This window comes from Antennarius striatus, chromosome 20 (assembly GCF_040054535.1).
Source record: "Antennarius striatus isolate MH-2024 chromosome 20, ASM4005453v1, whole genome shotgun sequence".
Lineage (NCBI taxonomy): Eukaryota > Metazoa > Chordata > Actinopteri > Lophiiformes > Antennariidae > Antennarius > Antennarius striatus.
In genome coordinates this window covers 7,496,668-7,510,000 of record NC_090795.1, presented here as the reverse complement: position 1 = coordinate 7,510,000, position 13,333 = coordinate 7,496,668, and the positions used below count along the sequence as shown (strand labels likewise).

At 41.8% G+C, this 13,333-nt stretch overlaps 1 protein-coding gene across 2 annotated transcripts in view; it reads right to left on the bottom strand.

Annotated features, from left to right (window-relative positions):
* The window catches only part of prex2 (phosphatidylinositol-3,4,5-trisphosphate-dependent Rac exchange factor 2), a 73,782-nt gene that overhangs the window by 33,778 nt on the left and 26,671 nt on the right, over positions 1 to 13,333 (bottom strand). For both annotated transcript variants that reach the window (XM_068343628.1, XM_068343629.1), the window contains exons 11-21: positions 11,989 to 12,089; positions 11,102 to 11,205; positions 10,970 to 11,019; positions 7,192 to 7,267; positions 6,472 to 6,544; positions 5,121 to 5,263; positions 4,917 to 5,009; positions 4,540 to 4,688; positions 4,360 to 4,445; positions 1,601 to 1,737; positions 180 to 297 (exon numbers count right to left, since the gene is read on the bottom strand). In XM_068343628.1, coding sequence (XP_068199729.1) covers positions 180 to 297; positions 1,601 to 1,737; positions 4,360 to 4,445; positions 4,540 to 4,688; positions 4,917 to 5,009; positions 5,121 to 5,263; positions 6,472 to 6,544; positions 7,192 to 7,267; positions 10,970 to 11,019; positions 11,102 to 11,205; positions 11,989 to 12,089 — 1,130 coding nt within the window. The remainder of the gene's footprint in view (positions 1 to 179; positions 298 to 1,600; positions 1,738 to 4,359; positions 4,446 to 4,539; positions 4,689 to 4,916; positions 5,010 to 5,120; positions 5,264 to 6,471; positions 6,545 to 7,191; positions 7,268 to 10,969; positions 11,020 to 11,101; positions 11,206 to 11,988; positions 12,090 to 13,333) is intronic.

The following is a 13,333-nucleotide window of genomic DNA, read 5'->3' as shown; positions in this document are numbered from 1 at the left end:
TGTTCTCAAGCTAACACACACCAGATGAGTCTGTCGGGTGCTGCTTCGAACTTGTAAAGTATAGAGGACAGCTGCGGTCATATTCCAGCAGAACAAGCCCGCATTAAATCCACGGACACCTTAAGAAGAATTTGTCTTCCCAATGAGCAACTTATAAAAGTGTGAGTGTGTGTGGTCACCTTCTACTTTGCACTCAAAGCCATCTCCGTTTTCATCAGAAGTTGGTTTCTGGTTAGTTTTCTGGTTATCCTCTTGGGCACTGTCACTGCTGTTGTACACCCATTTAATTGTATCTTGCTGCATGGGATTACAAAAAAGGGATAAAATTAGAAGTGGAAGTGTACAAATGTGTAGTGCCTCAATAAACCATCAGTGTGTGTGTGTGTGTGTGTGTGTGTGTGTGTGTGTGTTTAATGCAGCATGCTTGTCTGATTCTACCTAGATCGGCGTTGCAGTTTCACAGTCGGATTGGTGGAACATAGAGTGAAACGTCCTCACAAACATGTGGGAACAGGATGCCTGGTGAGACCCCAAAATCCACCCCGTTCCCAACTCATCAACTCACTGTGTGTTAGAGAGTGTGTGTGTGTGTGTGTGTGTGTGTGTGTGTGTGTGTGTGTGTGTGTGTGTGTGTGTGTGTGTGTGTGTGTGTGTGTGCATCTGTCTCTTCCTGTTCTCTACACACCCTCAGCTCACAGCGCCCAGGCTTCATGCTGTCGCTGCCTCTTGGGCTGTGGCCTTCCCTTCTACAACCGCATGCAGACAGAATCTGGGAAAGAGAGGGCAGCTCCTCTGTGTCTGTGTAAACCAGATCCCCAGTTGTGTAAGAACCATGAAGTACTTCATTAGCCTGAAGTCCCAACGGGCCTCAATTACAGTGACACACTAATTCACACACACTCTTGGGTTTCGTACCTTCAACAGGTGGACTAAGCTTTGCTCCCTCTCGCCTACATTTGTCTGCTGTCAAACATTCTCCCTGGGAAAAAAAAATCCTCCACATTTTCCCTCCCCCCTCCCTCCCTCCCCCCTCCAGAGATCTCACCCTCTCTGAGCCCCAGCCACCCCCAAATCCTTTCCCACCTCTCTCTCTGTAGCCTGCCACTCTCCCACAGCAGGCCCACCACTGTGAGCCAGGGGTCAGCGCTGGAGGAGCCAAAACTACTATTATTTCTGTGTAATGACCCAAGAGAAGGAAAGACAGTCAGAGAGAGGGAGGGAGAAAGAGAGAGAGGGAGGGAGGGGTGAAGGTATACGGCAGAAAAGAGGCCTCGATGCTGTTTATTTTTCTAATGATCAACTTTTCCTTAATCATTTTTTTTTTTTTAGCTTTGGATTATTTACAATTTCCTGCATATTTTTCTTCCTTGTATAATTGCACAACTATAAGATTAAGCAATGCACAGTCAAATTATTTGCTTTTATTCCAGTGTTGGTCATGAAAAATGAAAGTTTGACTTCTGAACATATTTCCTTTTCTTCTTAGCAGTCTGTATTTTAATGTTGATACTTTAGAAATCAACTATTTCCATCCAAAATAAAACTTTCTGAAACTCTTCTGGAAGTGTTTACTCTTGGCCTTGGTCACATTGACCCTCACCTGTGTGGGCCGTCTGTATTTCCTGCATGCGGTGACATGAGCGATGACACTGGCATGGCTCTCCTTGCTGACATTGATGCCGTTCACCTTGATGATGCACTGGCCTGGGTGAAGGCCGGCAACGGCTGCCACGGTGCCTGGCATCAGACGGAAACAAGGAAAGAGAAAGAGGAGGGCTGTCAATGGCAGCAACTACAGCATATTATCATGCAGGTGAGCACGGAATCCAGATGAAGCAAACAACGGCACGTGCCAGAATGTAACTGTCACATTTCCTACATCCTGTACATAGAACCGAGCTGAACGACATTCCATTTCTGTCTTTGTATTTGTAACTTTTGCTTCCTGTTTTGGCAGCTCAAGAGTAGTGTGTGAGAGAGGGAGCGCAGAGAGGAGGGAAGTTGTTTATCTGGGGTAGACGAGGGCCTCTCAAAGGGACGTGATTCAAAACGTGAGAGAACTTCAAGTTTACAGCTATCAGAGGAAGAGCATGGCAGACTGTATTCCTCTCAATTCTCTCCATAGCTCTTTAAATATACACTACACAAACCCCAGGGCACCATGTACAGAATCTACATCCCTTGTGCCAATTATTCTACAAATGAAATTATTAAGACAGTACAGAAACAGTCTAGTTGATGATCGAACGCAAAAGCAAGCTCCATCATCAACATTAATGGAGCTGCAACTCTTAATTTGTGTTATGTGTATGGATTTCTTTTTTCCTACAGAGTGATGAAACCCAGTAGTCAATAACTCTCATTGCACATACTCATTGTTTGTCTTTGGGAACATTCTCCGATAAATATTTTACCTTTATAAGAGAAAGAATGTCTTTGGAATATGTACAATAATAATAATCCAGTTGTGTTCAGTAAGCACGTTACCACTGCTGATATCTGATCAACAGCCAAATCAAAGAGGCAGTCAGAGACTGCACCATCCCGAGAACACCCCTTACTTCAACATTTTACCCTGAACCACACATTTTTGTGGCTCTTGCTTCCTGAAAATGTTGCTTTTTGTTTTGTGATTTTATCTCATCAGCTTTCAGAGATGTGTACCTAAAAAGATGTACAGTTCCCCAATCGTTCCTCGCGGTTAATGCGTTCCAGGAACCACACGCAATCAAAGAATCCCACGATGGGGCGACAAACTATTCATATTATTATTAATGGTAATTTAAAAGTTTATAAAGCCTCCCCATACTGTTATTAAACCTTTTCCAACACTCTTATCGACTATTTAAAGCACTTTTGTGTCTCACGGAAGTCCGAGACTCACAGAACGTAGAGCACTTCCGGATGCCGTCAGCCAATAGAATGCGTGTACGGTATCACGTTACTGCCTTCCAAAAATCAGCGATGAATACAACACTTTAAATTTTACCTTGACCTAGTTTTCTCAAGGTCAAAGTCGTCATCTCATTTTCATCCCCTTTTGCCTCCCGAGTAATGTGCTTTTTACTCATCTTCTATCTGCTACGGTTGTTAAGATATTTGGTGGACGGACGGACGCACGCACGCACGCAAAACAATGACAATTACAATACTTCATTGCTTCGCTGAATGTAACAAAGCAGAAAGCTGATGGAAAATCTGTGAAAAGTCATGTGATGGTTTTTAAGCCAGTCATCCTCTGGGACATATGAATATATATCCAAAATTTCAAAACTGGCTGAAACTGGTTGAGCAAGCTATGACAAGAACAGTACAGATTGGGAGGGCAGTGTTAAGCCTGGACAGTAGAGCGTACGCCACCGGTCGCCGTTTTTTACATTTTCTTTTTTCCATTTCCTGCTGTCTCAAAAGTTATCTTTATCTCAAGAAGCCTTTTTTTTTTTAAAGAAGGCTGATTTTTATACAAAATACAAGTGACTTTGAAGATATGCCATCAAAGCGTCACAGTGATGACAGCCAGCAATGGGGTGCATGTATATAAAACAGTAAAGATACAGAGAATTGTCCCATAAAATTAATTTCATGATGAATCTGTTTAAGGGCTTCTTCTCTCCCTTCTTGTCTCTTGGTTTCTCTGCCTCTAATTGGTTTTACCTGCTCCTGCTGACCTCAGACACCAGGGGACAGCAGCTGTTATGACAATCCAATGGATTAGACACCTCCTACATCATCAGTCTTGTCCCAAAGGATCAGAGAATCTACTTAAACACACAGCAGGTTCCCAGGCAACCGCATCATCAGACTAATACATACACACAGCACATTTCTCGCCTGCTATCCTACTTAGATTGCTTAAGAAAAGAAAAACAGGATTAGATTCCCCTGAGAATGGCCAGACAAGGGCACAGATTGTTTTTGTATTGGACCCTATCTTGTGGCAGCCTTGATAGCAGTGCTACTAAATACACTGAGTGCCACAGAAAAAGAGGGACGAAAAAATGCAGAGTGCTTTTCTATCGAGGAGAGAGAGAGAGAGAGAGAGAGAGAGAGAGAGAGAGAGAGAGAGAGAGAGAGAGAGAGAGCTACTCACATGTGAAAAGATACATGGGAATAATTGCAGTGATTAAAGTGACAGATAACTAGATAATTCTGGGTTTTGGCAGCACCACTAAACAACCAGCTGAGCCACATGGAAAGCATGAGCGGGTAAATTTGCCTCTTGTGGTCGAGTCACGCACAACCCCCAAAGGCTGGTGTGACAGCTGCCTGCCAGCTGTGCTGCAATAACAGAAAGGTGACAGGAGGCCCTCTTTCTGCTAAAGCGAGACAGCTCAAGTCACGGAGGAGGCGATATCTTACCTCTCCCAACAGCGTGGACCACAGAAGGACCAAAGCCACGAATCTGAAAACCCAAACCGTCAGCAGAGTCTGGGATCTTTATCGTTCTGGGGAGAAGAGAAGGGAAAATGTGACCGCCGATACAAAAATGACTCTCAGTTCATCATTATTAGACCATTTCCACCCACAGGTTGAACTCACTCTCTTGGTTTGGTGCTAACGAGTACCCTGAGGGGTCCTTTGTTGTTGAAACACTGCCTGAGTAGAACTTGTACTTCAGAGAAAGGCCGGAGGAATACTAGGTCTCCATTTATTGCAAACAACTTCTTCCCTACTTCCAGGCCAGCCATCTTACCGTAGATGTAAAAACAGAAGACATAGACATGATAGAAAGTAAGTCAGGTATCATGTTTTTAAATACAAAACAGTTCGAAGTGATTTCCACATCTCCATGTACTGTAGAAGAATTGGAAAAATTAACCATAATAACATCTGGAGAATGCCCTTGCATCAGGCTGATTCTATTTGAAAAGTGTTTTCTTGTGCTGAGGCTTTAAAGTATTTGTTGTCAGTCTCACCTCAGCTGGGGAGCCCTTCTCCACAGATTTGATGATGGGGACCTTGTTCCTCTCTTCCAGCGTAAAGCCATAGCCTCCATCACAGGGTCTTATCTTGGAAATACAACATAAATCCAATCAACAAAACCCCGAGCCACCAGATCAACACATTTTACAGAGCACAGACACACAAATCCATAAGGTGGACAGTAAGTGCATACTCACCAGAAGTGACTTGGAGATGACGTTCTCTACTATTTTCAGGTCGTGTTTCATGGGTTTGTGTTTGGTGTTGGAACCCTCCATCTCCTCGTCAGCAAAGAATCGAAACAACAAGGGCTCATCCTTGAATTCACTTTTTTCCAAAACTGACAGACGCAACAACAACAAAACCACAGATGAATAAAAGGTTAAAAAAAAAATACAAGCAAAGAGTGACACAAACTGGCTTTATAATATTATTTGATGCAAACATGTTGTTTTTGTACTACTACAATAGGCAACTGATAAATAGTTGGGAAACCTATAGATGATTGTAAAGCTAGAACATGAATTATGATGCCAATACATGACATTTTTTATCAGCGGGTTAAAACATGCTAAATAACCGGCTTGTTTCTGTGAGGCAACTGAATGGAATTAAAACCTGCTGTAGTTGAACACCCCAGACTGATGGTTAATTAAAAATGAGTCCCTTCATTTGTGGAAAGATATTACACTGAACGAACCCATCAAGCCACAAAGCCTTCACCGAGGCTTCAAGCCTTTTTGAACTGAAAAAGTGGCACAGAGGGGGAAAAACAGTTTCATTTTAAAATTCCCTCACTTCATTCCCCTCCAGATCAGTTACCGTGCCAATAGTTTTCATAACTACATCCTCAGGCCAAATAACTCTCTGGCACGAATGGTAAAATTAAGATTGTGGAAATGAAATGAGAGGACATTTGACGGCCGGAACAGCTCCGTTCCCTAGATGTCCTGGTAAATTGTAGTGTGAGGATTCGGCTGTGGGTACTTTGGGTATGGTTACATCATGGAGGTAGGAAGAGACACACTGTGAGTCATTAAATTACGCATATGATGTGGACTTTGGCACGAGGGAAGCGCAGTGTTACAAACAAAGCCTGACTCCCCATAAACAAACTGTCACCATGGATACTGTCCATTTTGCACACAAGCTAACAAACATTCATGCATTACCTGCCAAGTTGTCATAGTTAATGCAAACTGTCTCCTGAACTTGGCCGCTGCAGCAGTTTGCACAGGAGCATGCACGAAGTCAACACCAGTTTGCATGAATACAGTCATACCCCTAACCACACACACTTGCATACATACAAATTAATTCATTGGACTGGAAAGATTTTCTATTCTTGTAGCATGGAAAGAGAACAAGTGTGGTTATGTTCTAAAACAGGATGTTAAATGCCAGCCGCCCTCTGTGCGGTTTCTCCAAAGCATTTAACTCTCAATTAGTCAGTGATGAAGAAGATTCCATGGATTGTCAAAAGCAGGATTAGAAAGATTTTTTTTTTTTTTTCTTGTTTGAAATCCTCAGCATTGAAAAGTGCTGTACCGTGATGCATGAAGCCATTGTCGCACAGCTCCACCCCCAGGATCAATGCTTCTTCTCTGGTTCTGCAGTCCCCCTGCAGCAGGAAACGCAAAACAAGAAAGAGTGGAGAAGGAAGAGAGATTTAAACAAAATGAGCAAAGGGGAAAATAAAAAGCAGATGAGAATAGTAGAAAGAAATAGAGCAAAGGCTATTGTTTGTTTAGAGAAATGCCACCCACACTTTGTTCTTGCATCCAAAAGCCTAACATATCGTGTCTAGACAGTATAGTGTGACTGCAGTAAGAGGAGTAAGAGCTATTCTGCTGGGTCAAACACACGCATATGGACTGCCATATGCGCCACACACACGTGGAAGTATATGCACACAGGAACATGTGATGTCTGCCATTGATTCTGTGGCAGCCGGCCGCCATATACATTTCATTACTCCGTTGTCATCCTGAACAGGCCTATCAATCTATCAAGCTCAAAGCTTCCTGTCAAAGTCAATAAAGCTCAGATGCTGAATCAATTCTGCTTCTCTTTCTTCATTTCCTCTCAGCACCACCGAGTTCCTCTGCCGCACTTGTGAAGTTGTAAAACTATTATTATATGTATGAATATCCAAATAACAGAATGTTTTGCACATCTGTAACACAAAGCTTTATATGCAAGATGACTATATGATAAAATCAACATGTAATTGTCCATTACAGTGAATGAAGGAGCTTAATGGCTTACCTGTGCCACCAGCCAGTCTATCAGCTTGTTGGCCATAACCACAGATTTATAGGTGCGTAGATGGTAGTCCTTATCCCTGGATGAGTATGAAAGCAGGAAACATCAGTGAAGGATAAGAAACAAAATTCTGCCTTTGAACTTGAGTGATGTTACTGTAAAAGCCCATGATTTACTTTAACTACATTAAACCCATCTGGTGAAAATGCAGACCAGTAATAGCCTAGTCTATTTTAAATGCAATTCTTAAAAGAAGGCAAACAATTCCCACTGTCAGCATTGCGTGGTCACTTTTCCAGTTGCATTGTAAATCTAAGTGAGTTTCTGACAGTCGCTGACAGCGAGGCAACATTCCTCAGAGCAGGACTGGTAACAGCCCCCGTGGTGTTTGGCTGATGGGTGCCCCATGTCAGCCTGGTGTTGCTGTTTTCAGCGTTACCAACGTGGCCGCACACACCCTGAGAATGCCGTCTGAAATAAAGCTGTGACTTTCCCATGAAGACGGGGGCCTCCCCAGGGGCACGCAGGGGCTGGGTTGCAAAGAAAATCCAGAACCACCGTGACTTACACCACTCCACCATTTTCACCACATGCAAACACTCACTGAGACACACAAATACACAGTTCAGACAAGTCAAACACGACATGTGGGCCAAGTTAAAGCCAAATCTCAGCTGTCTGGAGCCCTTCAGAATATAAAGCCTAAGAGGCGAAAAACTGCACTGTTTCCTCCACAACGGAAAATTCTGTTGCATAACTACATCTGACAGCCTGTGTTGGCCTTTGATGAGGAGCCTGGTGTTGGTATTGGCCCATGAGTCCAGTTGTCCTGCCCTTGCCATGCATAATCCACTTGGACCAGAGGAGGCAAGAGGAAGACTGTTTTTCTCTTGAATGGGAAAATGGAGACTGTGAGATCGGGACAGCGGCTGCTGATCAGTGAAGCTGTCAGAGTGAAAAATGGGGGTAAACAGCGGTCCAGTGAACAACCATATGTCCGACACGAGGAAACAGCTGTTTTAGAAGTAACTGAGGTAAAGGTCAGAGAGTTGGTTTTTAACATGCTGTCCAAAGACATTGACATTTTGTCAGTGGCAGACGCAAGATGAATGCCGGCACTGCATTTTCAAAACATCCATTGGAATACAGTTAACTGATGGAGAAAGTTGAAGGTTCAACGTCTTCAGTCCTGTTGAATTACTGAATACAGTGCATCACATCTTCAGTTACTTTTAAAAATCTCTAACTACATCTTAAAATATCGAGTGTCCTAAAGCCTCTTCAGCATAAAGAAGAAAGCTTGTCATTATCTCCCCATCTCCCAGAGAAGCTAATTTTTTTTTTCCCAGTTTACAGGATTTAGATTAAAATTCTTTATATTATTTTATTTCACTCTTGGATGCATTCAAAAATGAAATGTTGTCCCTTCAAACTAAGAAACTAGAAAAAGAAGAAGAAGAAGAAAAGAGACTATCAGCAAGCAAAGCAATCAATTTAAAAGAGGTATAAATCTTAGAAGACATTTCTAAACGCCAAAAAGAATTAAAAAGGACATATGTATACATATGCACATATATAAATTTAAAGTAACGTCCCTACAGAGTATACACACACACACACACACACACAATACCCCATTATTAACTACACCTCAGCATGTGATGGTAATTTATCCGATCACCTTCAGTGGTCTGTGGGTTTGCCGCTACTCTGTGTGCACAGTGAAATATTATTTTCATTGTATTATAAATCAATGTATGCATAGTCTTAGGTTATAGTGGACATTTCAAACTGTGCAACCAAATCCCTGGAGTGGATAAATTCACTCCTCTCTCGTCAGGAAGTTGTATGAGGAGTATGAGGAGAGCACACAGGGGGTGTGGGGGTGGTTGCAGTGGTTGCATATTGTACATTCCCCCTCTTTGCATCCTCACTCTCAATTTGCCAGGAAATTATACCTAATTAGTTAGGGGCTGGTTGCCCCAATTAAACTCTGGCATTCCCAGGCCCTGTAATGCATTGTGTTAGGCTCTCAATGAGAACACACTGCACAGATTTGCTGGTGAAAGACATACACAGACAACAGTTTTTATGTAAATGGCTTTGGCCTGGATACAAATGCAGACCAATTGCACGTTGACAGTCCAAGTCAGAGAGACTTTTAATAGACATAGGATATCCTCATCCAGCTACATTAGTGAGAAATTGCAGCTTTCCATTAGATCTTTTCAAACCCAGCATAAACAAGCAAGTCTGACGTGCTAGTCTGTGCTAAAACACATTAGCAGCCTCTACTGGGATTCTGATTGAATGAAATTAAAGAAAATGAGGGATTAAAAAAAATGCAGGCAAATTATTCTATTAATGAGATTGTTCTGCATCAAAACTCAAGGGAATAATTCGTCATATAAATTGCTGTAAAAACAAGTTTGTGTGTTTTTTGGATGAATAGATTATTTCATTGATTAGCTGAAATGTTTACAGTCATTTTTAAGTTTATCTGAGAATAATACATAATGAAATACAAAATTCCTTATTTCAAGGCAGAAACTTTGCAAAGAACAGTTTTAAACTTCACACTGAAATTTTGAAAAATGTCGAAAATTGAATCAATGTTCGCCTCCAGCAGCACGACTCTCTGGTGAACCTTTCACAGCACAAGATCAATATGTTGTCGGTCACCACCTGAAATGTGTAAGGTCTGCGTATTGTAACTGAATGGCCCCTGTAAAATGCTGGCAATTGAGGCGATCTGTAGGTTTTGATGAATGGATGGAGCAGTGAGACTCCAGCCCAAAGTAATGTAGACATGACGAAAGAGGAGAAAAAAGGGTGGAGAAACAGAGGAAAGAACAAAAACTGGCATTATCCTTAAAGAAAACAACTCAAAGTCTACTTACTCAAACCTTTCTCTTAAAAATTCAACATTTTGAAGTAATTAGAGATGTGCTGCACTTTAATGCATCACTGTCACACAGTTCCACACCGAGATCAATCTTCTTCTAAAGCTTTCCACTAGATCATTTGGTTTTCGTCAGGAACTTGGTCATGATGGACTGGTTAATGCCCAGGCTCAGCACATGTTTACATTTCATACATTTAATACACTGAATGGAAACCAGTCAGCCAAACCATTAGTTTGATGGTCAAAAATACATTTTCATGCTGATGAAGCCCACTGGATGAACTAAAAACAGAAGACCCAAGTAAGAAGACAAGAAGTTCTGTCAAGCTAGTATTTCCAAGCACATCGATTGGAGTGAATGAATGTCTACCGCTAATGAAGACCATGTGATGTGGTTTAAAGCTCCATAAAAAGCTAATGAGTGGAGCTTGTTACCACTACTACTAGTATTTAAGATTAGCTGCCACAACTCCAACTATTTACAAGGTCAAGATTGAGACCCTTTCCTTGCGACTTTACACATTGTTTACATACCGACGTTTTCCAAAAGACCATAAAACACTGAAGTAATTCTCAAGTGCCAGAAGGTTTCATGATACGAACCCAATCCAATTGTAACATTTGAAAGATTTAATCTTCTTCACCACATCTGTTTGAAACTAGCCAACCTCCATCACCAGGCCTCACCGCACTCCATCATCATCTGTGTCGAATCCTCTTGAGTTGCTTTGAAATGACTGCTCCCATATTTCACCGTGATATTTCTCTCCCTCCAATTTACTTTGTGGTCAATCTATTTTTAGGAGTTGGATGTCAAGCTACTGAAGCCCCACCTGGCTGAGCTGTAACGGAGTGGAAAAGGTATCGGCCACCTACCTGATGACAGGAGTGAAGAGGCTGTGAAGGCGGCAGAAGAGTCGAACGCCCTGAGCAAGAACAGAGAGAATTTCATCAGCAAAAGGAGCGTGAAATGCAGTTTCTATTAAAGCTCTGCTATTGCATCTTTACCTTAGATATGACATCATGCATGTCACTCCTGGGGTGGTAGGTGCCATCGTCATAGCGAAATCGGTACAATACAGGCTCCGGTTTGAACTGGTATTTGTCTGTGACTAAAAATACAAAATAAAAGGAGGTTTTGAAGAATGAGGCGTCAGAATGAAAGAAGAAACATGAGGAGAAAGTCTCAAACACTCCAGGAGGATCATTCATCTTGTTTCATATATGAAAGCATAAGTGGTTTTACACATAATCACAGTGAAACAACTTTTTCTGACAAGAGGAAGACTCAAACATCGTACAGAAGGGTCACAGCTTCTATGAACCACCGGCACCTCCTGCTTTAAGGGAAATTGTCAAGGACCCTCCTAAGAGTAATAGCAGTCGGCTCTGCATTGGCTAAGGTAAGACCTTGTGGGTTCTGTTAACGGCTTTTATGAAAAGATATTTCATCATTTTACACAGGCTCCAAGGGGCTTGAAGTGATTCTTCTCTGTCAGGAACAGCTCTAGAGCTCATTCCCATTTCTCTGTGAGGAAGCAATAAAGCACCCCTGGGTGATTTAAGTTACAACTTGGCTTGAGGCCCTGCTCCTTTAGAAAAAAACTGCACGCAGATCAGTGTGTGCCATTTAGCATGAATACAATGCGCTATAGCCAGTTTGGGTCTTGACGAAAACACCCTTGTTGAAAAAAGCCTCAGTATGAATGACATCCAGCACAGCTACAAAAGATTAATAATTATTTTCCTTTACATAAACATTGTGTCAAGGAAATTTTTTAATGAGACGCCATCTAGAACATAAATAAGACTATTATAGGATCAAACCGGGGGGGGGGGGGCTGTACAGCATAGCTGAGTGGGAGGAAATAAAGGACACAAATATGAAAACCAACCATGGTGGATGATGCCATTCTCCAGCAGAGCTTGGCCCAGGTGAACCCCTTCCTCTGGGTTGTCTGTCTCACCCATTTCCATCAGCCAAGACACAAACTCACTGCAGACAAGCAAAAAGAAAACATTTACATTATAAAACACAGAAAAGAACACACAGAGACTCAAGGACAAACAAACTGAAAACCTCCTTACGATATACCATCACTCCATAAAGGTGGATTTGTGTGATCAGTGCAGAGAGCTTTGAATTCACTTTTGAAAGTCTTTAAATAGGAAAAGAGATGGCGGCCTTTGCCACAAATACAGAGTCTCTACTATGCTATGAGCAACATTTACTCTAAATTGATGTGACTATGGCAACAAACACAATCCCGGCAAAAAGGAATGATTTATTTACTGAGGACCACATCTGGTTGCTTAAACAACCACCAGGCTTCAGTTCGTGTGTTTTGTCTATTTAAACTTCATTTGCTTTAGAACATATAATGTAATATGAAGGATTTAATTGGGAAGATTGCGATGGAACATACAAGATATGTTCTGTTGTGCGTCATTTACAACTGGCAAGAGGAACTGCAGCAATCTGCCTCCAAAATAACAGAGTGCGTCCGATTTGCTGATGGCTCAAATGAGGTAAATTGAATAATTTTCCATAATTTAGAGACTCAGACAGATTATGTGAGCAAGAGGAAAAAATAAAGAAAAAACAAGAGATAATGGGTGGAGCAGCAGTAGCCTGATTGAATTCTTGCTGTCCCATCTCCCCATAAAAGCCAAATAACATTGCCAGCAGCACCACTGGAATTCTGTGAAATTCACTTCCAGGCCATGACGGAGGTGGCCGGGTGTCGGCGTCAAGCAGCTTTTAGAAACAACTGAACAAACACCGCCACCTCCCCCTTCATCCGTCCAGAGTTTTACACTCTTTAACCACTCATCCTTGGCATCTTTTCTTTTCACCATTACAGACCACAGGGGAAAAACACAAGTCGACAAAAGCGTCAATTTGTCAACCTCTCCACCTTAACCATGGAAGGAAAACACCCTAAAAGTTTGGTCAACATAGTTCACACGGCTTTGGGGTCATATAAGAAAAGGATTTGGGCAATCTATATAGGAGTTATCAGCCAAATAAAATATACCAATATTCTTCACTATTTCCTTTTATGTAGATATCTGAGAAAGACACTACTTCAAACTTTTTTTTGTATTGATTCCAAGATTTAAAAATGGCTAAAAAAAATGCAAGCTAGGTGGCTGTCAAACATATTTTGTCTGATAAAGTAGACCAAACCACAAATATGACAATACAATTTAAAGAGGCGGACTTCCAGCCATAAAAAT